Genomic DNA, 23,116 nt, shown 5'->3' on the forward strand with positions numbered 1-23,116 from the left:
TACTATCCTGCATCAATGGTACAGGTTAGGAGAGTCCCAATGAAACTTAATAACCTTAGATTCGAGAAGAAAGTACGCTTCAAGCTGGAGATGTGAATATATGATGGAGGAGGAAAGGGTCTAGAAGGCAAGCAAACGAGCTAAAGTTGAGACGTTCCAGGGTTAAAGTGGGCTGCATCAGCTGGGCAGCTAGCAGGGTAGGCAGGGCTGACAGCCAACAATAGCCAATTAATTACTTCAATTCGTCGCTTCCTCCCGAGACCCGATCCTGTGCCGGCATTCGGGCGCCTGAGACCTTAGTCCGGTCCGTTAGTCGGGTTACCGTAGTATTCGCGCATGCAGGTCACTACTAATACCGATACCTGTATGTTCTTCAAGTCACTTGTGAACGTAAACGGCTATCGAATTGTTTGGAAAAACAGAAGGCGTTTGACGTCACTGACAGGAAGCAATCGTCTTCTTACACCAGGTTATTCTCCGTCGCGTCACATATGGGAACCAAGACTAATTCAGACCGATACTCGGACATACGACGCGGTCTAAGCCTTGAAGGCTTTCTAGTTTGCTATTATCGCCCGCGAGGGGCCTTTCTATGTTACAAGCAAGGTATAAGTACACGCCGTCGACTTCTTCGGACGACCGATTAGTCGTCTTCCTCCTCGTCGGTGTAGTAGTCGAAGTCGTTGGGCGGCTCCGCTTCTTCGTCTCCCTCGGCATCCTCGTCGACGGCGGTCAGAACACCGGCTGCCGCCGCAGCGCCGCTGGTGTTCCGACTCGGAGTAGCGAGAGGGTCCCGACCAAGCCGGCTCAGGAGGGCTTCCTCGACAGTTCGAGGGTTGCGGTTCTGACCGCTGCCGGCACCGGCGACGGGTGCCTTCTCTGTCGTCATCACCTTCAGCTTCTCCTCGATAAGCGCCTTTTCCTTCTCGGGCTGCATGTCGTGAAGAAGTATGGGACCACCGGTCGGCTGTAATCTGGTTAGCGTCGTTGAATAGATAGATAAGAAAGATGGGATCATCTTACCAATGGACCAGCTCTCACCAGCTTGACAGGCCAGTAACGGCCCTTGGCGAGGCTGATATACTTGAGCTGTGCCGGCAGGACTCGGCTCATGTTCTCGATGTCGTAGCCGGCCTTTTCCTTCTCCGCCTTTTTCTTGACGTCCGTCGGAGGTGTCGAGCTTTCCTTCTCACCCGGCGCCGGAGTCTCGCCCTCTTTCTTGTCTTTCACCTCCTCGCTCGGCTTACCCTTCGAGTCGATATCCATCTTTTCGCCACTAGCGCTAGGCTTGGAGATAGTCGGGGTAGTGGTGGAATCGATATCCATGCTCTCTCGTCGCTGCGCCTTCTCTTTCTTCTGAGCTCGCCGCTTCGCCTGGGCGGTGGTCGATAGGATGGCGGTGGCGATCATCGTCGGGCCCTCCTCAGTCTTGACCTCTTGCTCTGGAGGGTAGTCGAAGAGACTCGGCTTCGTAGCGCAATGGAATTTGACGTCAATGATATCCAAGTCGTGGTCGAGGGCGATGATCGAGGTCGGGCTGAAAGCCAGGGACAAGAAGTGGGTGAACGGGAACCAGTACCAGTACTGAGTGAATACGGCCATGCCCACAACGCCGGCCATGTTGAGGTTGCCGGTCTGGGTCTGCAGTCCGATCGTGCAATTGCGTCCGCCGGCGTCGATGATACCTAGAGCGAGGGCCGCGCCGAATTTGGTCATAGCATCTTCGTGGCGGTCGCCGACTACCTTCTTCAAAGTCTTGCGGATCGCCGCGACCTTGGGGTTCATCACCTCGTTCTGCTGGATCATGATCATGGCTAAGGCGATCAGGGCGCCCTGTCGGACGAAATCGGTAGGATCCTTCATCATAGGCTCTAGCAGGTCGATAGCCTCGTCCAATCCGGTTCCGGCGCACGAGATACCGAGCGCCATAGCCGAACCATAACGGACGTGAGGGTTGTACGACTCAGAGAGGAGCTCGACCATACGGGGGACGCTACCAGGCTTGCGGAATAGAATGAAGCCCAAGCTCATGACGGCGATCCGTCGCACGTCATCATTGACGTCGCTGACGGCGACGTGTAGCAACTTTCGGATGGCCTTATTGCTGCCGGTGCCGCAGTAGGCCATCGCCACGGTCATGATGCCGCCGTATCGCAACGTTGGATCCGGGTCGTTTAGGAGACCCTCTATCATAACATCCGCGCCCTCCTGCTGGCCGTACATGATCAAGGCCATACCCAACGCTAAGCCTCGCACACTCTTCTCGTGAGACGTTTCGTGCGCGTAAGCGACCATATCTTCTAACGCCTTGACGTTGCCGGTGCCTAGCATGATCAAGCCCATAGAGAGACCGACAGCCTCACCATTAAGAGCGGAATCGGCGTAGAGGACGGCCTTGAGGTTCTCGAAGATCTCCTCGTTCCCGCTCGCCATACCGGCAAGACCCAGCCCGAGGGCGCCACCATGCTGGATGACTTCCTCTTCGGCAGCAGTGAACTGGGTCTTGAGGTAATCTAGGGCGTCGGCGCCATGGTTCGCGTGGATGAGGCCGTACGCATAGAGAGCACCGCCCTGGGAGTACGGGGAACCGCCGCTGATACCGCCGGCGCCCCGAGGGAGATAAGGCTCCAAGAGCTTCTTGGACTGTGAGAGATTTCCGCGATGGATCACGCCCAAGGCTGCGGTAGCGGTGAATTTGGACCAGTTGACGGCTTTACCTAGCCATTCCAAATTGTCCCTGAAGAACTTGTCGTTTGTCGTACCCTGGTTCATGAAGGCATTGCAGAAGGTGACGGCGGTGTGGAAGATGGAATTCCGGCCCTCCAAGCTGTCACGGACCTTGGCCAGGATGTAAGGGTCATAGTGGTTGTTGCGGTAGAGGAATTCGAGGTTGAGCTTGATAGTCTTGGTACCATCGAGGATGGAGCGGATGTTCTTGTAGATCGCGGCCTTCTTCTCATCCACTTCCGCGGACTCGGCGTCGCCAGCGTTGGCGTCGTTGCTTAGAAGAGGGTCGCTCTCGGCTTCGCCAGCAGCGTCGTCGACCTTCTTCTGAACAGGCTCGCCCTTCGGCAAACCTGATATGACCTTACCTAAGAAGCCTTGCGTGCCGTTGTCGTATAGGTCGAAGGCGAACTGGTAGGCTATGGCGGTGGCTTCTATAGTCTCGGCCTTGACGAGGTGCTGGATGACGGTGCGCGCCTGCTCGTCCTTGTTTAGGTAGACGATGCACTTGGCGATGGAGAAGTAGTCGGGATCCTTGGCGCGACCGCTAGCGAGAATGTCGAGGATGAGCTGCAGAATGTCGTCACGGAAAGCTCGCTCCTGCACAACGTCCATGCAGATGCCCAGACAGTAGTCTAGAAGCTCTTCGGCGGGACCCATGGCGTCGTCTTGGGTTGACTTGCCCTTATTGCGCTTGTAGTCGTCGTCGGCGCGCTGGATCACTTTGCTGACGACATCGAGCCGCTTCGCCTCGACGGCGATGCCCACGACCTGCTGATAACGCCTCTCCTTCAGACAGCTCTCGAACAGACGTTCGATAACATTGTCAATCGCGCGTCGGGTATCGAGCTCATTGTTGGTCAAAGCGACGGAGGACGACCGGTGCTGTTTCTTCTGCGGCTCGAAAGAAGGCTCGAGAATGGTATTGTCGGTGGAAGCGCGAGAAAGAAGAGACTTGGAGGGCAAGGTGGACTGGGAGAAGGGCGTCGTAGGCGAGATCAGAGCGGAAGCACTACCGTCGATGGCAGTGCTGGAAAACGCAGTGGCGAGAGCGGGCAGGGAAGTATCCTTCTTGCTGACGACGGTGTGGTTCTCGTTCTTGGTAGCGATGTAGTGGTCGACGCAGTTGGAGATGATAGTCTCCTCAAACTCGCCGGGGTTGTCTAGCTTAAAGAGCTCGCCCGCGGCCAGGGCAAAGAACATGCTCTCATCGTAGGCTTGGAGGTGATAGTAAACTTTGGACAGGACGAGAGCAGCTAGCTTGCGTTCGGGGAAAGATTCGTCCTCGTACAGAGCCTCGCTAATAAATCGCTAGTTAGCATCGTGTCACCATACCGGATGATCGACGCAGATAAGATATCTGCATCTGCGAAACTCACATCTGACCTAGAGCGCTGGCGACCTCGAACCAAACGGTGTCGATATCATCGTTAAGTGTCTGCAGGGCGAAGACCTTGAGCTCGGGTTCCTCGTCGGCCAAAAAGGCTAGCACGCCAGTAGCGGTGACCAGACCGGGCATCTTGAGATAGAACGAGTCGATGCGTCTATCAACGAAGGTGACGAATCAAGGGAACAGTTGCGCGACGAAGGGCTTATTGATGGCGGAGGAGGCCAGTGATTACCGATGTAAACAAATAAATGGGATCGATTCGGATTACGAAAATGGCCACGGTTACATACGCCGTGCCGTGCGATGCGACGTGATGAAATATGGTAGATTATGTGATGTTTTGTGGAAGGATGAAGCTATTCGAATTTCGAAATTAAGGTACGAAGCTTAGAAAGCCACGGACAACGACCAACGGCTACCGGGTGAACCTTCCACGTCCACGTCAGGCAAAGCTCTGCCTGCCTGGCTTGGCAAACCTTACAACCCAGCCTTAATCTGGTAAGCCACGGTGGCTTGACGAAAACAGCGAGCGGACCAATGAACCATTCGCATGAGGGGCAGGGGGTAGGTAATCTTAAGATTCAAAAATACTGGGGCATCGTGGACCCATGTACATTTTGTGTCTTCAATGTTCTTCAATCTATGGTCACCTTTCTGTTCGGTTCAAGTTTTTCCAAGGGTTTAGAAACAATCGATATTTATGGATATTGAACATTTGCTTATTAATATGTATCATAGAAACCAGTGGCAGGAAGAGGTATGCTACCAAATATTCTGGTTCACGGCTTCATGTTGCTATCAATATTTACATTTACATACATCATATCTAAGTGCCTTAGCACATATGCACGTACCTATATACGCATGTATCGCATAGCTCTTGTACCGGTACATAAATCCACGCAGCTACAAGCGCTAGACTATGGGTATCTTCTACGTAGATATCACAAGCAAGGATAGGAGGGGAACAGAAAGGCCAAAAAAATATCAAAGCTTTAGGTACAAATTGGATTGATCGATTCATCGTGTCACGCACGCTTTCGCATTCATCCCTGGAACTAATCTTTGTTCATAATTCCACTAACTTTGTACAACTAGGACAAATATCTGTCAATTCTGTCGCCGTTCGCTATAAACCTATTACCTATTACCACTTACATGTATTTTGAACATTGCGCATAATCATTTTTAATATCGACACCCGATCGAGAGATACGGAAGCATAGATCTTTGTCGTCGCCTGAAGCAGTTCGTTATTCTGATAAGATCGAAACTGCAATAATTGATATTCCCTTTTTTTTCGCGATTCCATAAAATTATCGACTCCAACAACGCGGACTTATACAATCCCAACCCGACAAAAACGAGTCATCCATCCATCTCCGTTTGCATCGCCCACCGACATTTTTTGCATGTCACCTAAGAGACGAGCGGCCACCTTAATTACGATATCGCATTGAATAGCTAAACCAACGTAACGGGCGAAACGTATCGGCTGAATGTATCGATGACGTTGACAAACGCGGCGGCTTGAAGCACGAGCGAAGAAGTGATTGTGTCGTGTGTTGCTGTTGCATGTGTGCGCGCGCGCGATAGAGCGTCGCTACAAAGTAAGAGTGACAAATAGAGAGGTGTAGGGAAACAAGAAGACGGGGAAGAGGTCGCGCGCGCACATATACAGTTGTATGTGCGTATGTGCGTATTGTGTATGTGTGTTGCGCTGCGAAGAGATTCGCTGTAAGGGGAAAAAGTCAAGATTTCCGTGACTCAAGAGGAAGGAGTAAGAAAAAAGAGACGAAATCAATAGGGATCTAGCTCCAAGAGAGCAAACAGCTAACATCGTGAAAATGGATCTACGTGCCATGTTAAACGGTCCGGACGGGGGCGCGTCGAAAAAGCAGCAACCTCCTCAGCCATCTATACAACCGCCGTCCTCGTCGGTCTTAACATCGTCAGCTTCGGCCACGCCCACCACTCCGGCTCACTCTGGTCCGCCGCCTCAATCGTTCAGAGACTATAATCATTCTACCCAAGCATCGCCCGTTTCGCATCCTCACGAATACCCTCCCGTCGGCGCTCCCAACCATCCGAGTCACGCGCCAGGATCCGCCGGCCCGTATCAGTCACCGACCTCGTATAACCCACCCCCAAACGCGTTCGGTGGCAGACCCCCTGTCCCTCCTCTCCAACCACCAGGATCGCACGATTTACGTTCGCCAGGAAGTGCCTCTATATCAGGACCGTCGCCGTATCGACGCACGCCCACCTCGTCCGTCAGCACCGCAAGTGGCGGTTACCCATTTCCCCAGGCTCAGCAACCGCCTCTAAGTCCAGTGCAAGGGCGCCAGTACGGCCCACCGAGTGCGGGTGCTGGTCCGGGTGTTGGCCCGAGTGCAGGTGGTGCCGCTGGGCCTTATTCTCGTGATAGCTACAGTACACAACACGGTTCTATATCGTACGCACACGGCCAACAACCGCAACCACTCCCACAGACACCACCCGTCGGCACTCCTGGTGGTAGCCAGCAATATTTGCACCATAGATCACATTCTATCCAGTCAACTCCCACGCCTACATCTGCACATAGTCAACCGCCGTCCTACGGGCTCCCCTACGTCCAAGGGAGTCCCGTCGCGACGACGCATCCTCACCCTCTTCCTTTAGATCAGCTACAACACCAACTCCAATCGCAGGCACAGTTTCAGCATCAGCATCAAAGTCAACCGTCTCAACCTCCGACGCCTCTTGGGCAGCCTTTGCCGGGACCAGCGTTGCGTCAATCGCCAGCGGCGACTTACCAGCAGCCGCCTAGCCCGTACCAAAAACGCCTTTCTACCGTTTCCGCGTCATACCCACCCCAAGCGACGCAAACATCGCCCAAACCACTTCCGCCAGCACCGGTCCAACGCATGTCAAGTACTAGCAGTCACAGCACCTACGACGCTGTCGCGGAATCTCACCGCGGGTCACAGTCTCGAAGCGAACGCGAAAGAAGCATGAGTGTCTCACCGAAAACACGTGTATCTAGTTTACCCAGCAACGGCGGTCATCGCCCCCCGTCCACTAGCAGTGACGCAAATCCTTACCATCCTCAACCTCAACCTCAACCTCAGCCCCAACCTCAACGTCTAACGCCGGCTTCACTTAATAATAATACTATGGAACCACAACACCCGACTACCCCGGCAAAGCGAAAACTGGAGCATCGCGATCTCGGACCCGACGATCTCGAGAACGACCGAAAAGCTCCTCCGCCACCTCAGATGAACGGCAACCACGATATTCCACTGGCCAAGATGGCCCAAATTTCCGGCTCACCTGCCGTTCTGCAGCGAAAGCGTGCCAAGTACGTCCAGCCTCCGGTCTGGGCACACAGCGGCAGAGATCGAAGCCAGGTCATAGCGAAGAGCCGTAACTTTGCCTTGAAGCATCACGGACGTCTACTCGCTAACGCTGGCGGGTTGGTTAACGGGCGTAACCGTAACGATGCGACAGGAAATGTCAAGTCGGAGCACGTATCTCGGCATGCCTCGCCCGAGACTACGCGGTCTACTACGGTCGTCAAATCAGAGGAACCTAATTACAGAGAACCGTCAGCATTCGGCGGTCAGCCGTTCCCGTGGGAGCCTAGCATCGGTAACGAGACGCCCAAGAACATCGTCTCTCGCGAAGTCGCGGACTTCTTGGGCATTCACGTCTTGCAATATCCTCATATTGAAGAGGTCCAGAGCCGAGGCGCGCAGTTCGAGATCGAAGCCAAGCTCGGTACCATCATCGACAAGCAGACCAACGACCGCATCTACTTTCCCGAGATAAGAGCCGGCGAATGTGTATTGAATGGCGGCAGGGTCGCGTTTCGTAGTTCGATGACCGAGGTAAGTGACATGTTGGATGATGCTGATTATCCTACCCGGTGCTTTGCTAACCTATTCGTCGATAGCACCAACACAGTGAACTCAATAACTATTTAAACGACCAAGTCAAAGCTTCGTTCCCCCGGAACCCCACGGCAGCTAGTCGCGTCCAGGTTCACTACGTACATCGCAAGGAGGTCGACCGATTCTTCGAGCTCTCGTCCCATATCCGCCAACGAATCCCCGGTTGCATCTCCGGTCTACTGCCGCCGAGCATGCCTGTCAAGGCACGTGTCACGTACGATTCCCAGAAGCCTGATAAGGTGTTGGCCAAGATAGTGAAGGGACGGATCGCCGACCTAAACATACACTTCCCGCATTTGCCCCTAGACTGTCGTATAAGTATCAATATAGAATGGGACTGGGATGGCCCCGCAGAAGAGATCGAGAGTTATCAGAACCCGAACAAGGAGCGGGCGCCCGATCGGATCAAGGATCGACTAAGCTACAAGCACGGCTTCTACCAGATCGATCTAACCCAAGTGACGCAAGGACACCCGACCTCGGGCGGCCAATTGCTGCAACCGCATCTCGGCGCCGCGAAAGAGCACGAACTCGAAGTCGAATTGGAGGCCCGTCCACTGATCGAACATGGCCGCATGCTCATACGGCGAGAGCCGAACCGATATGAGGACTTGGTCGACGGTCTTGTTAATAACGTGCGTCTGCTGGCTAGACAGTGTCCGCCGCAGCCGTAGTGATCACTCGAGCCGGCGGGGAAAGGATGTAGGCGTGGGTACATAGGAGTCTGAGGGAGCAGAAAGTATCTGCTATGAATAGCTGTGCGCAATTAGTAAATAACATGGAACATCCTGTTTTCGAGTCTTGAAACAGGATGAGTAGAATATGATGGCGGTCGGAAAAGCAAAGGACTTCCTGTTATCTTGATTTTCTCAGAACGTGATACCGGTTCGGAGTCGGGCAATTGACACGACGTCGGAGTTTGTCTGGTCGGTTCGCATTGTTTTGCATTGACGACGTCGATGGCATGGCATGATGAATTAAAACGCGAGGCGCCTTGTTTTGCCGCTCTTCCACTCATAAACCTGATCTGTGCTAAAGTGAGATGTCGACCTTTGATCCGCAAGTCGGAGTAAGCATGTTAAAATCTGACTCCATCGGAAGGAACCTAACCAAGTTCATGACAACCCGGACAGGGTAGGTAGATAGGTAGTCAAGGAAAAGGAATCTGGTAAAGCCCCTGTTGATGATCTTATGAATAGGTACAGAAAAGCTCGAGTGACATCTACGTTAATAGCACTGAAAACGACATCCCAAGTGAAAACACATCCATTAATATACATGTCGCCTGAGACGATCTACAACCCGAGCAAGACATTAAAAGATAGGTACCTAGCTATCTAGAATTAGGTAGGCTAAGTGTCCTCCATGCGCCAAAAAGACGAACAAAAAGAAATACAAACTGTAAAGATCGAATACATCCCCGACCTGGTCTCTCCCCCCCCTTTTACTCTACGGCACCTGCAAAACTAACTCAAGCATGTTTTCCCATCTAATCTTCTCTATCTATCCACCGCCTCTTCTTCCCCAACGAACTCCACCTAGGTACCCAATCTTCTAAACCGGCCCCGTACCCCGTCTCGTCCGACTACTCCTCCTAGGACTCTCCTCAGCAGCGGGCGCCGCCTCCGGCTCACCAGAAGAGCTCCGTCGCCGGAACCCGAAACGCCTAGGCGGCCGCGTTCCGCGCCCCGACTCGGTAACAATCCTCCTTGCGGCCTCCCAGTCCGGCGGCAGCTCCACGAAAGGACGGTTCTCAGCCGTCGGCCCCGCGACAGGCGGTGCCGGCATATCCGGTGTTTCTTCTTCTACTTGTACTTGCTGCTGCTGCTGCTGGACCGCCGCCTTCCCGCTGCTGCCGCGCGGTCTAGACTGTTTCCTAGTATTCGACTTAGGCCTACCGCGGCCTCTCCTCGGCTTCTTCGGCGTGCGCGGCGCGTCCGCGGCTAAGTTGCGCACGGGGTCGGGCACGGCGCTCGCCTCGGAGAATTCCTCCGGCACGAGGTCCTCGTCTCCCGCGCCTACCTGCGTGAACGTCGGGTCCGCATCCTTGTTAGGTCGCTTGCGCTTCCGCGAGCCGCCGAGGTCCGGCTCGATTTCGTCGTCGTCGTCCGCGGCGGTGGGTACGTATTCTGTGCCTGACACGCCTTCGGTGTCGGGCTCGGAGAGGTCGTCTCGCCTTCTGCGGCTACCCGACGGGAGGGCTGGGACTGCGCCGCTTTCGGTGTCCGGTTCGGAGAGGTCGTCTCGTCTCCGGCGGTTACCCGGCGGGAGGGCTGGAGCTTGTTCGACCTTCACGGGAACGTTGGTTTGGGCTGGCGTCTTTCCGCGCGCGCGGGGGGTGCGGACCGGTTGCTTTACGGGGGGGACCCAGGCATCCGCCCGAGGGATGCTCCACGGGTCGTCGGAGCTTTCTTCGGTACCCCCCGCATTTGGAGGGTTTCCTTGAGAGTCGTCGGACAAGTCGCTGCTGTCCCCAGGGTCGCCCTTCTTCGGGCCGGTGTAGAACGGGTCGGGCGGGAGGAGGCCGGCGCCCTGGTTCCCTGCGGGAGGATCGACGGGGGGGTAATTGGGGTCGGCTGGTGCGTCTTCAGGCGCTTCGGGCTCTGCGGGCTCTTCGACATTCATCGGATCCGCATTTTGATCGTCGAAAGTGATGTCTTTCACGGGTAGTGGAGTACGATTATACGAAGGGCCGGGAACGTAAGACGGTTCGTCGAACAAACTGTCCGGCCCATCGCCTTGCGGGTCGTCTAACGGTATCACGGTGCCCTCGTATGGCGGCCACGGCAGTGCCAGAACGCCGGTCCAGATAGTGTTCGCTGGATGGTTCGGGTCGTCTCTCATAGACCCCGCTGAGAAAACCTGATTATAGGCCGGGTCGTAGGTAACCTGGATCATCTCATCGCGCACCGGGAACATGGAGTGCCTGTAACCCGGGTACTTCTCTATGAAATCGAAGAACGCCTTACCGAAGTCGTAATTTTCGCTCGGGACGATCCAGCCGCTACGGTTGGGTAGCTTGCTGACATCCGTGGTGCCTAGGCCGCGACGAATCTTGCAAGATCCCTCCTCGGCCATATGCAACTATCGCGGTGACGGCGTGTTAGCTTAAAACATACTATATTTCTAGTAAAACTAGGGGTACGTGGCGGATAAACTTACCTCGGCCATTTCTAGGCCGTGGCCTGCTGGCATAAAGCATCGCGAACATCTCCATTCCGGATCCGGCTGGAACGAAAAGGGGCCCTCCGTCTCCTTCTCGAGTATGAGGTCCCACTCGGGAGAAGGTACTCGGCGGGGTGGGATTTCGTCGTCCTCATCCGCCTCTCTCCAGCGCGGTATCGGAGGATATATCTTGAAGTCAGTCTGGGTCACGGGAGGTTCTTCCCAATCCAGTATAACCTCGTCTCGATGACTCTTTCGACCGCGACTAGCGCTCCGAGCGGATTGCTTAGGTTCAGAACCGTCAAACTGAGTGCCCTTGGACTCGGCTTGAGTAAATTTGGGACCTTTAGGTGTGGGAGCCGCCTGCTTGGGGAACGCAGGTGCAGGCTGAGTGGGCTGAGTAGGCTGAGCAGGCTGAGGAGGACCGGACAAGGGGACGTGAGACTTCCCAGTGCTTACGGGGTGGCCCGTGGCTTCTCCGATTTCCCGTTGATGCACATCAATAAAGTGTCGCCTGATCGAATTCTGGTCATAGTACGGGAGGAGAGTGCTTTCTCGGTCGCACAGGAAGCACTTCAAGGTCGCGTGGTCTTCTGTCAAGTGTCGAGAGAGACCCTCGCGGTCCCTGAACGGAAAGTACCTGTGGCAGTCGGCGTAAGGGCACTCTCTGATCCTGTCTAGCAGATTACCCCGTAGCGTATGGGTTTCTCTTTCGAGCCGCGCCATCTCGCCAGGAGTCCGCATCGCGGTAGTGTACCCCGGCACGTAAGGCCCGGTCCTGACGACGGTTTCGAGAGGGGCGCCCTGGGTTGGAACCACAGGTTTGGCCGGGTTGGTGAAGACGCTAGGAGCGTCCCAAAAGAACCTCTCTCGCAGTCTTTTGGCCCTCTCGGCGCCCGATTCGTTGTTAACAGTATCCTTGAAGATCCTATCCATGGTTTTGGAAAACGGTCTTCGTCGCGACGGTACCTCGATTTGCGACGAAACCACATAGTTTGGAGTTCCGCAGTCGTAGCGTGGTCCCCACGTAGTTTTCTGTTCCACGGCTTTTGGTACGAATTAGCTAAGGCAGTCTAACATGTAAGCAGTTCTTCTAATACTTACACCAGCCACTTGTCCAGACTTCAAGAGACACCGTAATATTCGGTTCCGTGATTCTTCTTACGATCCAATTCCACCCATCCTCGTCCGTATCGGATCCGACAACGAAGTCTATGTTGTTCCGTCCCCAAGTTGTCTGGGTTAAATGCAGAACTAACTCCTTTTGGGTGTCTGAATAATCGGGGTAAAGGGTGGACTTGACAGCTTCTTTGAATTCCGCGAAGGATCCTTCGCTGTCGATCGCGGGCATCGAAAACAGGCGATCTCTAGAGTCCTTAGCATGGAAGCTGTAAGATGAGTAAACAGGACGAGCTACGATGTTCGACGTCGTGTTTGTGCCGTGAATTCTCGACCTTAGGAATCCGCTCAAGATATCACGCCATTCAAGGAGCGCCTGCGCCGTGACCCCTCCTGGGCCAAACGACACCCGGCCAGGTTGGATAATAGTCTCCCAGTAATCTTCTCCCGGGATCCAGAGATCGAGGCCGGCGAAGTTTATGGATTTCATCCACGGATTACTCGCTTCTACTTCACCGAGTATTCTCTCGATATTGAGACGATCCTCGTTTGTTCCGGTAAGCTTGAGGGTATCCTGGTGGACGGTTCCCGATTGCCTAGGCCTCGTCCCCTTCTGAGGCGAAAAGTCGTTGTCGTAAGCGAAGCTACCAGGTACCCAAACGGCAACCTGGTCGCGCGGTATGGGAAAGAGGCTGAAACTCAGAAGAGGTAGCTCGCCGCCCCTAGCCTGATCGTTGATTATCTGTGTCCAGGTCTCAGGGGGAGGGTCGAATAGTCCGTACGTAATTGGCCCGCCATCGGCGAATTGGAGATAGCCGTGAGGAACTTTAGGAAAAAGGGCTCGCATGGCGCGAAGATATTCACCGTGAAACTGGTTCGGCTTGTGAGTTGACTGAAGATTTTCTGGAACTTTCATATACACCATCCTCTCGTTACTGGCATCCCACACGCGAACTAGATATCTCTCTATTTCGTAGAACGGCTGACAAGATTCAGGGGTCTCCTCTTTATCGAAACACACGAAGCAGCTATATTCTCCGTCTAAGTTGTTATCGCCGAACCATTGTTGAAGTAACGCGTATATGTCGTCAGAACTGGACGGTTCCGCGCTGGTGTGGCGGATCATGCCTGTGGCTTCGCCAACGACATGCGCCGATGCAACATCGCTTAAGTCCCAGACCTCGAGGCGGATGGCGTAGTCGACTCCTTCGGCCGCACTTAAGACCTGGTCCGTAGCCTCGACGAGACGTGAGTATAGAGGCTGGTTTGGGTCGGCCAAAACCGATCCTTGGTATCCATAAACTCGCATAGGTCTACCTGGCTGTTGGGGCGCCCTTGGGGCATCGTCGGTTTCCCACTCCATGTTAGTAGGTAAAGCGCCGCCGCGGAGACTCATAGACGGGAACTCCTGAGTGTCACAGAGTTGAGGGAAGTACGGATCGTTGACTAGTAGCTCGCAGTTAGATTCGGACTACTATCATAGGTAATATTTGCGGTAGATAACCGCGCTACTCACCACGTTCGCTAGGATCGCCGTACGACCTCTGGGAATAATCATCTAGGAACTCGAGAGGGTCGCTACTCAGGGCAAGTTTGTGCTCCCCGAAGTCAATGTCCTTTGCAACGTCCACGTCTGGAATGCCAGGCTTCATGGGCGCGACGGGAAATCCGAAGAATAGAAGAGTAAGCGTAAGCTCAAGCGAAGGCGTTTGCCCTTTAAAGCGCGTTTCTAGAATACGTTGATAACGGATGATGTTGTCCCTCTGCAGACTGGCTAGCGGCGACGGGGCTACGGCCGCTTCGAGAAGACGGATCTCGTGAGGTGAGAATGTCCTCTCAAGGATTTCCTGGAGAGTGAGCTGCGTAGATTTAAGCAGAAACGAGAAGTATTTCAACGCGCTATCGAAGTCCGGGTGACCCTCGTGAATAGTAGGATTTGCCCTCTCCTCGAAGGGTATCTTCCTTGCTATGAAAGAAACGTCCTGGCTGCGCGGAGCCTTTAGAAAAGGCTTGATCTGCGCTTGATCTAGCTGAGCTAGCTGAGCTTGCGATAACGGTGGCCCGAAGAAGCTTTCTTTAATGCCTGTCGTTTCGTTCTGCCGAGATTGGGTATTGCCTGCGCTGGCGTTACTCATGACGACGAGAGCTGCGATTCTGCTTTTTAAAGTGTGTAAAGAAAAATCAGTTTACCGCATGGGTGATATGACTGGGAGAATATTATGGTAACATTGAATATTCAGCCAAGCGTGTCACACCTATGAAGTGAGATCTTACGGTAAAACGTAGCAGAATACGGAGGATGAGGGGGAAGGAAGTGGTGAAGATGTTGCCTACAAAGAACAAAGGTAGCGGTCTTACGATCGAGATATCTAATAGAAAGCAAACTCAGCTTCGACACATCTTAATAGCATTCCTACTCTTCGATGCGGCGAGGAGGATATAAGCTAAAGATGAACGCATTCAATTTTGACCTTTTCGATTATTACGCTAGCTTTCCGCCCGAATGCGAAGACAAAAGAGATGTCCTGAATTTAGACTTAACCATATTCGGTTGAGAAACGTCTGAAGTCTTTCAAGTTGGTTAACAGTCATATTTGCGATGTTGGTGACCGTTTCCGGATGTGTTTGCATCTAGAAACATTTTAGCAACCCTTTCATGACTTAGCACTAAGAGTCAATCTACCTTAAAGGATCGAGATATAATACCATTAAGGGAAGAAGGAATTATATCCAGTGCCTTGTAAATTAGTCTAGTTCCGATCCATATATATTCTCGCGTCCTCAATGCCATAAAGCTAGCATATACCTGGAGCGGATGCTTGCCAATAAGTAGACTCAGGTTTTTAATAGCGATGGAATGTCTTGCATGTAAACTGTACGTTTAGAGGCTATGAAAAGCTATGCTTCTGACGCTCTTTAAACTATTTATTCATTAAATGTTTTTATTGGTACTTTCTCTCATACTAGTATTGATACGTACCATCGTGTTGCCATAATGGATGCGCTGAGAACGAGTTACATTCCTTTGGCCAAACATTCCACAACATATCGTGGTTTTAGTCATCCCAGATCGCCACCAGCTTCCCATGTGCTTTAGTTCTAGTTGTCTAAGTGTTTTCTTGATCTTATGTAGGTATGGATAAGTAATAGTGAGCTGCCATCTCGACGCTGCCCGAAGGACGACCGCAGGGTAAATCAATTCTTACCAACCTACCTATTTAGAACAGTACAGATCAAGTTAACCAGGGATATTGGTTGACACTAAGATAGGTATTGATTGGACGGGTTGACTTTACCTGATCAATGTCCATTATGTGTCTCTAGTTAACGACTCGGGCAAATCGTCGCCGTAAACCAAGACGAAAGGAGCTAAACACTTTCATCCATCACTTAATATTTCACTATACCAAGTTACGTAAGCCTAGACTTGAAGCTCCAGTATAATGTGGCAAGCAGGACTCTCCGCACTGACATCCTTCTTTTACGGATGCTTTCCTCGTGGCCCGATATCATTTGCGAAAGTGGGATGCTCTTCTCGCAGTAGCCGCCCCCACTTCATCCGAAGTCGCTGGCCGTCCGGAGGTTCGTCGACCGAGGTCGAGTAGTATGTGGAAGACATAGAATGGTCAGAGATGTAGCGGGGGAGCCCCTGCCCCTCCGACTGCCGTCCCCGTTTTGTCGTAAGACGACTAGATAGGTCCGGCATAAACCATATTGCTATCCCGCATTCGAGATCTCGTCAACTACATCTCATTTCTACAATTTGGCTCCTAGTAGGATACATACTTGCCTAGGTAGAATGGGATCCAACCCGCAGAAGAGTCTCCTTGACGTGTTGCGGTCGCAAACCGCAGTGGACTGTGACACGTTCGATGTCGAGGGTACGAACATATATTTGCTAGAGGCTAGTTGTTAGAAAATAAAAGTAGAAGCTGACTAGCTCCTACAGTTCCGAAGAAGCTCAGTCCGTTCGTAGACTGTACTTCGAACCAGGTAGGCTCTCCTGATTTAAATACTATCTTGTGAGATAGGGCGCTAAAAGTGTATAAGGCTATTGCGTATGGCGAATTGACACGCCTCGGCGAAGATGGAAACCCGGTGCACGCTCAGTTGATCCAAGATGCCGTCAATTTTGCATCATCGAAGAGCTCGGCATATCCGGGCGTGTCTGTTGCCGAGCTGGCGGTAGAGACGATGATGGTCAAGCTGGCTCTCAGAATAGTGCCCTACTTGAAAGGTTACTCTCATATCCAGACAAACCCGAAGTATTCTTACGACAAGCAAAAGACTATAGAGAACGGCAAACGTACGAGTGTCCTTGCGGTAATAATCCCAACCTGCGGATAGCTAACAGTGTCTCTAGGAATTGTAGCAATATTCAAGGCTCTCGACCCGGAGTACGATTCTCGCAGGGTTTGCATCAAGATACCGTCTACCTGGGAAGGCATGCAAGCATGTCGCGAATTAGAGAGCCAAGGTATAGCCACGTTGGCGACGACGATGTTCTGCCTTGAACAGGCCTCTCTAGCCGCTCATGTGGGTTGCACTTATATCGCACCATACATCAACGAGCTACGGGTGCATTTCGACGAGGGGTATGTCTAACAATTATTAAACAATATTAACAGTCTGTAATCGATCGCTGATCTGTGTGCGCACTTAGTTATGTCGACCAGCACAAGGCATTCGATTTCTGCGGTGCCGCACAGCGATATTATGAGAAGATCGGAAGCAAGACGCAGGTATTGCCGGCGAGTTTGACGTCCATCCAGGAGGTCATGAAGTTGTCTGGCGTTCATCACATCACGGTGGCGCCGCACCTGTTGACTCAATTGGCGGAGACTCCGGCCGATCCGTGGGACGGAGAGATTGGGAGCGTCTTGAAGGGAGGGAAAGAGGAGGTGCTGGGCGATTATGGAAGCATTGTAGAGAATGAGAGCGCCTGGCGTTTAGCCTTTACTCGAAGTCAGGACGGCAAGTCTGAGGGCAAAATCATTCAGGCTATCAACATCTTCTGCGATAAACAGGAGGGTCTAGAGGGCTTGGTTAAGTGATAGATAATGGGTAATGAATGCCAACAATCTCATTAGTGTTGACGGCAACGAACTGTAGCTTACCTAGTTGGGTACTATGTATATGAAAAAAAAGTGTGTTTGTCGTAGGTAAAGACGTTCAAGATTGGTGGCTTATTGTCAGTGTTTGGACTTGGTCCGTGATATGCTTTAAGACATGACCATAATCTAACCCTACTTAGCTTGTAGGCTTGTAGGCTTGACCAAGATAGAGGGTTTGTGAAGATAATATGATCGTGATCCGAAGCTAGACAAGACATTGTCTTTCTCTTCGTCCCCTTCCAAGATGAAGACTAAGAAGATCGACCCCTGCCGTATTTCTCGTGGAGATTTCCCAAGGCACTCGTAGATAAAGCTCTCCATCCGCCCGAGCCCTCGCGACGCCACATAAGCCCTAAGTTTCTCATGCACGTCCGCGCGTTTAGGTACTATATTTCTCGCATCTTTATACCTTTCAAAACAACGACGGTCTGCTCGCAAGATATTGTTCGTGGCCTCGTAAAACATTGAAGAGGCATTTCATAAGCCGGCACTGCACGCCGAGGGAGACATAGGTGAAGGAATCCCACGGTGAACGTTAGCCAATCAACTCCTCTTCAGCTCGGCAAGCTACCTTGATATTCGATCTGACCATGGTCGGCATGGTTTAGATCTGCATGATGTCTATCGTCGAAGGCTGATAAGCCACTCGCTTCTCATTGGGTTCCGGGCTGACGCGCCTAGAACATGGGGTGACGGGCAAGGCCAATTCTGAATCTATCTTGGACCCCTGCATTCTTACACAGCTCTGTTATCAGACGCCGCTCTCTATCGTGAAGCCAATTTCGGGAGCCTATCTATAAAGCATTCCTTCCTACCTGGGTGGGCAGATCTGTTCACCATGGGTTGATCTTTTAATGACGTCCTGGCTTAATGCTCCTACAGTTGACGTAGAAAGGCTCTAGATACTTAGTAGTAAACTCGAGCCACATAAGCCAAACCAAGATCTGCTGCCTGCCATGGTAAGGCTGTCGATGACCGAGCTCAGACGGAGGTTTACCTCCGTCCACTCTTGGGAGATTCCCAAGAGGTCGGGGGCCCTCGCACCATCGCACGTATGGACGAACCGCGATATGGGTATAGCTGCGCAATTCTTCGCGATAGACGACAGCGAACGCTAACACGCGAATTCGAACAGACCCTACGCCTATCGAGGACCGGACTTGGAATACGTGGAGCATTCTAGCGTACTGGGCTACCGACACGATCAATCTGTCGACATGGCAGACGGGATCCGCCATTCTCGCCGTAGGCTTAAGCTGGCGCGAAGCGATCCCGATCATGGTAGTCGGCAACTTCTGCGTCGCAGTAGCACTTGTGCTGAACGGTGCCATCGGCGCAAAGCTCCACGTACCCTTCTCCGTGATCACGACCAGCAGCTTCGGGTACTATCTGAGGTACTTCTGCATCGTCAGTCGAGCAATTCTAGCCATGTTTTGGCTTGGTGTACAGGTAAAGAGTCCGCGAGATACCCTTCTCTTTTGAGAGCCTTTGACCAATTTACGTGATCCAGAGTGCAAACGGTGCTCAATGCATCACGATTATGCTACGAGCTTGGGCGCCCTCGTACAACGATATACCAAACCATATACCCGAGTCTTCCGGCATTACGACGCAAGGAATGATCTCCTACTTCCTGTTCTGGATCATCCAATTACCGTTACTTCTTATCCACCCGACGAAGCTACGGCCGCTCTTCTGGGTCAAGCTCACGGCGGCGCCCGTTGCCGCAATCGCGATGATGGCGTGGTGTGTCAAGAAGGCCGGAGGGGGCGGCGATATCTTCGCCCTGCGCGCGACCGTTAGCGGACCGCAGTACGCGTGGTTATGGCTGAGTTGTATGTCCAGCGTCACTGGAAATTGGAGCACGTTGGCGGTGAATATACCAGATTTCACAAGGTATGCGAGATCCGCCAACGGTCAATATATCCAGCTACCGGCGATGCCCATAATCTTTACCTTGTGTGGTGTACTGGGTATCGTGACGACATCCGCGAGCAAGGTGTTTAGCGGAGAATACTTATGGAACCCTCTGAATATCCTCAACATCTGGCTCGAGTACGGACCCGGCGGGCGATGCGCGGCTTTCTTTGCTGCTCTCGCCTGGTATGTTGCGCAGGTTGGTACCAACATCACGGCCAATTCCATTTCGGCTGCCAACGACTTAACCGTCCTTTTCCCTCGCTGGATCAACATCAGGCGAGGCTGCATGATTGCCGCAGTCATCGGAGGCTGGGTGCTGGTGCCGTGGAAGATCCTGAGTTCCGCTGAAAGCTTTCTCGCCTTCATGGGCGGTTATGCCGTCTTCCTCGGACCTATGGCCGGCATAATGGTAGCTGACTACTGGATCGTTAAGAAGAAGCATATCGATATTCCAGGCCTATACAATCCCGATGGGCGTTATCGCTATGTCGGCGGCTGCAACTGGCGCGCTGCCGTTGCCTTCATCGTGCCCGTCGCGCCCCTGCTTCCCGGACTGGGCCTGAGCATCAGCGGTCCCGACGTCGTTCACATCAACGCCGGCGTTACCAACCTCTATACATTTAACTGGCTGTTTGGGTTCGTGGTGTCGATTGTCCTTTACACAGCTCTAAGCTTCGCGGTGCCTGCAAAAGAGACTTTGCTCAAGGACACTATCTGGGACTTGGATGGCGCCCCAATCTTGGCCCACATACCCGACGATGATGTTGGAGCCGAGAAAGCTTCCGGTTCTGACCCATCCGAGAAAATAGGAGCTTCTGATGCGAAGTCCTCGTGAAGGCGCCAATGAGGATATATTAGGATGTATCTATCCGGCTGCAAAATCTGTGGGTGTATCGGAATAGACGAATCAACATTTCCGATTTGCTAGACTAGACGTTGTTGCATGTAGAGGACACCCTCCATAAGCAAACATTCAGAATACATGCATCGTTCGGGTTTCGTGTAGCCCATTATGCGCATGTATTCACGTACCAGGCGACGGCAACGAAGACCGTGCGAGGACTAATTGATGAGCACGGGATATCTAGATACCTAGCCTGTCGGCGTTATGAAGCATTGTTCGGACTATCTTCCCTGAGTCATGTTGTTTTATTGTTCGTTTAGCTGTTGACGTATGCCTCACACCGCGGACGCTATGACGGGAAAAGGTCATGACTTGCTATCTCCGTTGTGATGCTAACAAAATGCCGTACACCTCTATTATAAATCCTATAAAGGATGTGGGCTGCATGCAAGATGCGTGTATACATCATAGAGAGGCTCCAATTATATAATGCTGCAGGGTCCCGTTTGCCGATCATGGGTCCCGGTACCAATCTTTCCCCTGGTCCATGCAGGAATTCATGATGCTGAGATCGTAGAGCTTTAAGGGGCCAGACAGCCAAACATCGGAAATAACCATAGGTCATTGATGGCTGGAATTAATAATGGACTTAATTGACGTAATGCCGGCATCTTTGTCCCAATGCTGCGTTACCTCCTTTAGCTAAGGTGTTCAGCTCATCTTTCGCCTCGCGTTTACCCCTCGGCGCGAGCACAGGTTTGGGTTGTCTTGAGAATTTGCGATTTCCTTTATTATACCCTTTGACCCCTTGGATTTCGCCACCAGAGATGTCTCGCTCAGGTAAACTTGATTCTCAGCTGCTTAGAGCTTCTAGTGGAAGCGAACATGGTTGAGCTTAGACGGATCCTATCCCTAGCTACGGCGAAGCCATATAGAACTTCTGACCTAGAATACGGAGAGCGTCCGTATCTCAATGAGAATAGACACGTCGATTTTAGACCCGACGATGTCGAGAATCCGCATTGTTGGTCAACCGGTAGACGTTGGTACGTTACAGTATGCGCGGTTCTACTTGTCGTAAATGCGACCTTCGCCTCGTCGGCGCCATCTGGGTGTTTTGGTGTATGTTTCCTTGTCACGTTATTATAACCTTTAAGGGCCCCTTGCACTTTCATACATATACTAACGCAGGTACCAGAGCATCGCTGAATGGTTTGGCGTCTCCGAAGAAGCGGCTGGACTTACCATAACCCTTTTTCTTCTTGGCTATTGCGCAGGACCCCTTATTTTTGCTCCCCTATCTGAGGTATGACATTGCCAACATCACCCCTTTACCATGTCAATCTAATCAGCTACTAAATAAATTTATTATCCAGTTTTATGGTCGAAGATGGATCTTCTACAGCACGTTCTTATTATATATCGTCTTCAACTTCCTCTGCGCTTTCGCGCCGAATTTCGGGAGCCTGCTCGTAGGCAGGTTCCTCACAGGCACATTCGTGAGCGCGCCGCTGAGCAATAGCCCCGGCGTGCTCGCGGATCTGTGGGGCCCGGTCGAACGCGGGAATGCTATGGCCGTTTTTTCGTGCATGGTTTGGGTCGGTCCAGCCTTAGGACCAGTCATCGGAGGCTTTCTCGAACTGAAGAAGGACTGGAGATGGAGCTTCTACGTCCTGCTCTGGCTCGGAGGCATCACGGCAATTCCCATGTTCACCATTCCGGAAACCTTCGCTCCCGCGATACTCGTACGCCGTGCTCGTCGTATAAGGCGGGCAAGAATCCCCGGCTACGAAAACGTCAAGGCCGAAGTAGAGGACGGTGACCGTACGCTCCTAGGGATCTACAAAGTAGCTCTTACGAGACCGTGGATTATCCTATTCGACATGATATCCTTTCTATGTGCGGTCTACGTGTCTGTCGTGTATACGCTACTATACATGCTCTTCTCTATTTACCCTATCGTGTTTCAAGAGAGACGCGGATGGAACCCCGGGGTTGGCGAGCTTCCTCTGATCGGGTCTGTGATCGGGTCCTTCATCGGTGCCATAATTGTTTTATTCGACTCAAGGCAGAAACAAAAGAAGATAGAAAAGGGGATCCCGATGAAGCCCGAGGACCGTCTTACTCTAGCCATAATGGGCGGAGTCGGGTTTCCGATTACCATGTTTTGGTTCGCATGGACCGCTGAATATAGGTGAGACTTCCATACGCCGTAATGTTGAATTGCGACTGATGCAAAGTAGTTGGATCCACTGGATAGTTCCGACAATTGCTGGGGTATTTCTAGCTGCCTCTCTCATGCTCATCTTCGTGGGGTATCTCACATATCTAGTCGATTCATACTTGATGTATGCCGCGTCTGCGATCGCGGTGAATACTGTCTGCCGTTCGGCTTGCGGTGCCGCGGCGCCACTGTTTACCAACTACATGTTTGATGCCCTCGGGGTTGGCGGGGGTGGCTCGTTGATAGGGGGCGTTGCGACGTTGCTTGCCGTGATCCCGTTTGCTTTCTACAGGTATGGCGAAGGTATCCGTCGGCGTTCAAGATTCGCACCGACCGAGCCAAAGAAACCTGATGATGAAGAGGCTCGGCCACCCGCGGAAATGGAAAAGACACGCCGTGACGATCTTCCACCAATGCTATCAGATACGACCAGTACAATAACAGATGACGATGTTATTGGTCTACGAAGTGAAAAGCCAGGCGAGAGTCGCCATGATAACGCCCAATAGCATTCGGGCCAATCGAGAAATGAGGGAGAAAATACCTAATATGATCAGATAGTCAGAGAGTTACATATTATCATTTAGACTTTAGGCGGATAGAATGGAAGAGACAAGCAAGTATAGCACATTTAACGTATTGACAATATCAATATCGCTTAGAATATATAAGAGATTG

General features: G+C 52.3%; 6 protein-coding genes across 6 annotated transcripts; 4 read left to right on the forward strand and 2 right to left on the reverse strand.

The window, feature by feature from the left end:
- Window positions 1–383: 383 nt before the first annotated feature.
- On the reverse strand, window positions 384–4,530 carry F4807DRAFT_436555 (26S proteasome regulatory complex, non-ATPase subcomplex, Rpn2/Psmd1 subunit). The gene is made up of 3 exons (XM_047998970.1): window positions 4,104–4,530; window positions 1,024–4,024; window positions 384–967 (listed from the first exon to the last, which is right to left on the reverse strand). Exons 1-3 carry the CDS (start codon window positions 4,241–4,243, stop codon window positions 644–646), a joined length of 3,465 nt encoding a protein of 1,154 aa, XP_047851492.1. The 5' UTR covers window positions 4,244–4,530; the 3' UTR covers window positions 384–643.
- Window positions 4,531–5,961: 1,431 nt separating this feature from the next.
- Window positions 5,962–9,338, forward strand: F4807DRAFT_469753 (mRNA triphosphatase CET1; the record flags this gene model as incomplete). The annotated part of the gene is made up of 2 exons (XM_048002744.1): window positions 5,962–7,989; window positions 8,055–9,338. The coding sequence occupies 2 exons, from the start codon at window positions 5,962–5,964 to the stop codon at window positions 8,724–8,726; spliced, it is 2,700 nt and encodes an 899-aa protein (XP_047851493.1). The 3' UTR covers window positions 8,727–9,338.
- Window positions 9,126–14,504, reverse strand: F4807DRAFT_436560 (uncharacterized protein). Its single transcript, XM_047998971.1, has 4 exons — window positions 13,853–14,504; window positions 12,322–13,782; window positions 11,215–12,263; window positions 9,126–11,136 (listed from the first exon to the last, which is right to left on the reverse strand). Exons 1-4 carry the CDS (start codon window positions 14,469–14,471, stop codon window positions 9,607–9,609), a joined length of 4,659 nt encoding a protein of 1,552 aa, XP_047851494.1. The 5' UTR covers window positions 14,472–14,504; the 3' UTR covers window positions 9,126–9,606.
- A 1,246-nt stretch (window positions 14,505–15,750) lies between these two features.
- F4807DRAFT_209994 (putative transaldolase) lies at window positions 15,751–17,486 on the forward strand. Its single transcript, XM_047993922.1, has 6 exons — window positions 15,751–16,062; window positions 16,123–16,217; window positions 16,286–16,329; window positions 16,387–16,642; window positions 16,700–16,931; window positions 17,000–17,486. The coding sequence occupies exons 2-6, from the start codon at window positions 16,136–16,138 to the stop codon at window positions 17,388–17,390; spliced, it is 1,005 nt and encodes a 334-aa protein (XP_047851495.1). The 5' UTR covers window positions 15,751–16,062; window positions 16,123–16,135; the 3' UTR covers window positions 17,391–17,486.
- Window positions 17,487–18,176: 690 nt separating this feature from the next.
- On the forward strand, window positions 18,177–20,652 carry F4807DRAFT_209974 (NCS1 nucleoside transporter). The gene is made up of 3 exons (XM_047993920.1): window positions 18,177–18,524; window positions 18,586–18,899; window positions 18,961–20,652. The coding sequence occupies exons 1-3, from the start codon at window positions 18,407–18,409 to the stop codon at window positions 20,203–20,205; spliced, it is 1,677 nt and encodes a 558-aa protein (XP_047851496.1). The 5' UTR covers window positions 18,177–18,406; the 3' UTR covers window positions 20,206–20,652.
- F4807DRAFT_209975 (MFS general substrate transporter) lies at window positions 20,653–23,094 on the forward strand. The gene is made up of 4 exons (XM_047993921.1): window positions 20,653–21,336; window positions 21,413–21,520; window positions 21,591–22,408; window positions 22,458–23,094. The coding sequence occupies exons 1-4, from the start codon at window positions 21,100–21,102 to the stop codon at window positions 22,945–22,947; spliced, it is 1,653 nt and encodes a 550-aa protein (XP_047851497.1). The 5' UTR covers window positions 20,653–21,099; the 3' UTR covers window positions 22,948–23,094.
- The last annotated feature ends 22 nt before the right edge of the window (window positions 23,095–23,116 follow it).

This window comes from Annulohypoxylon truncatum, assembly GCF_022578515.1.
Source record: "Annulohypoxylon truncatum strain CBS 140777 unplaced genomic scaffold F4807scaffold_30, whole genome shotgun sequence".
Classification (NCBI taxonomy): domain Eukaryota; kingdom Fungi; phylum Ascomycota; class Sordariomycetes; order Xylariales; family Hypoxylaceae; genus Annulohypoxylon; species Annulohypoxylon truncatum.

What these genes read in the sequence shown, in the direction of transcription:
- F4807DRAFT_436555 (XM_047998970.1), bottom strand. Translation starts at nt 4,243, where the DNA reads ATGCCCGGTCTGGTCACCGCTACTGGCGTGCTAGCCTTTTTGGCCGAC. An exon ending in GCCAGCGCTCTAGGTCAGAT is followed by an intron (nt 4,025 to 4,103) that starts GTGAGTTTCGCA and finishes GCGATTTATTAG; the next exon opens with CGAGGCTCTGTACGAGGACG. An exon ending in TGGTGAGAGCTGGTCCATTG is followed by an intron (nt 968 to 1,023) that starts GTAAGATGATCC and finishes ACCAGATTACAG; the next exon opens with CCGACCGGTGGTCCCATACT.
- F4807DRAFT_436560 (XM_047998971.1), bottom strand. Translation starts at nt 14,471, where the DNA reads ATGAGTAACGCCAGCGCAGGCAATACCCAATCTCGGCAGAACGAAACG. An exon ending in CGGCGATCCTAGCGAACGTG is followed by an intron (nt 13,783 to 13,852) that starts GTGAGTAGCGCG and finishes GCGAGCTACTAG; the next exon opens with TCAACGATCCGTACTTCCCT. An exon ending in AGTCTGGACAAGTGGCTGGT is followed by an intron (nt 12,264 to 12,321) that starts GTAAGTATTAGA and finishes TCGTACCAAAAG; the next exon opens with CCGTGGAACAGAAAACTACG.
- F4807DRAFT_209994 (XM_047993922.1), top strand. Translation starts at nt 16,136, where the DNA reads ATGGGATCCAACCCGCAGAAGAGTCTCCTTGACGTGTTGCGGTCGCAA. An exon ending in TAGACTGTACTTCGAACCAG is followed by an intron (nt 16,330 to 16,386) that starts GTAGGCTCTCCT and finishes AAAGTGTATAAG; the next exon opens with GCTATTGCGTATGGCGAATT. An exon ending in GACTATAGAGAACGGCAAAC is followed by an intron (nt 16,643 to 16,699) that starts GTACGAGTGTCC and finishes CAGTGTCTCTAG; the next exon opens with GAATTGTAGCAATATTCAAG.
- F4807DRAFT_209974 (XM_047993920.1), top strand. Translation starts at nt 18,407, where the DNA reads ATGGTAAGGCTGTCGATGACCGAGCTCAGACGGAGGTTTACCTCCGTC. An exon ending in ATGGACGAACCGCGATATGG is followed by an intron (nt 18,525 to 18,585) that starts GTATAGCTGCGC and finishes GAATTCGAACAG; the next exon opens with ACCCTACGCCTATCGAGGAC. An exon ending in TGTTTTGGCTTGGTGTACAG is followed by an intron (nt 18,900 to 18,960) that starts GTAAAGAGTCCG and finishes TACGTGATCCAG; the next exon opens with AGTGCAAACGGTGCTCAATG.
- F4807DRAFT_209975 (XM_047993921.1), top strand. Translation starts at nt 21,100, where the DNA reads ATGGTTGAGCTTAGACGGATCCTATCCCTAGCTACGGCGAAGCCATAT. An exon ending in CGCCATCTGGGTGTTTTGGT is followed by an intron (nt 21,337 to 21,412) that starts GTATGTTTCCTT and finishes CGCAGGTACCAG; the next exon opens with AGCATCGCTGAATGGTTTGG. An exon ending in GCATGGACCGCTGAATATAG is followed by an intron (nt 22,409 to 22,457) that starts GTGAGACTTCCA and finishes GATGCAAAGTAG; the next exon opens with TTGGATCCACTGGATAGTTC.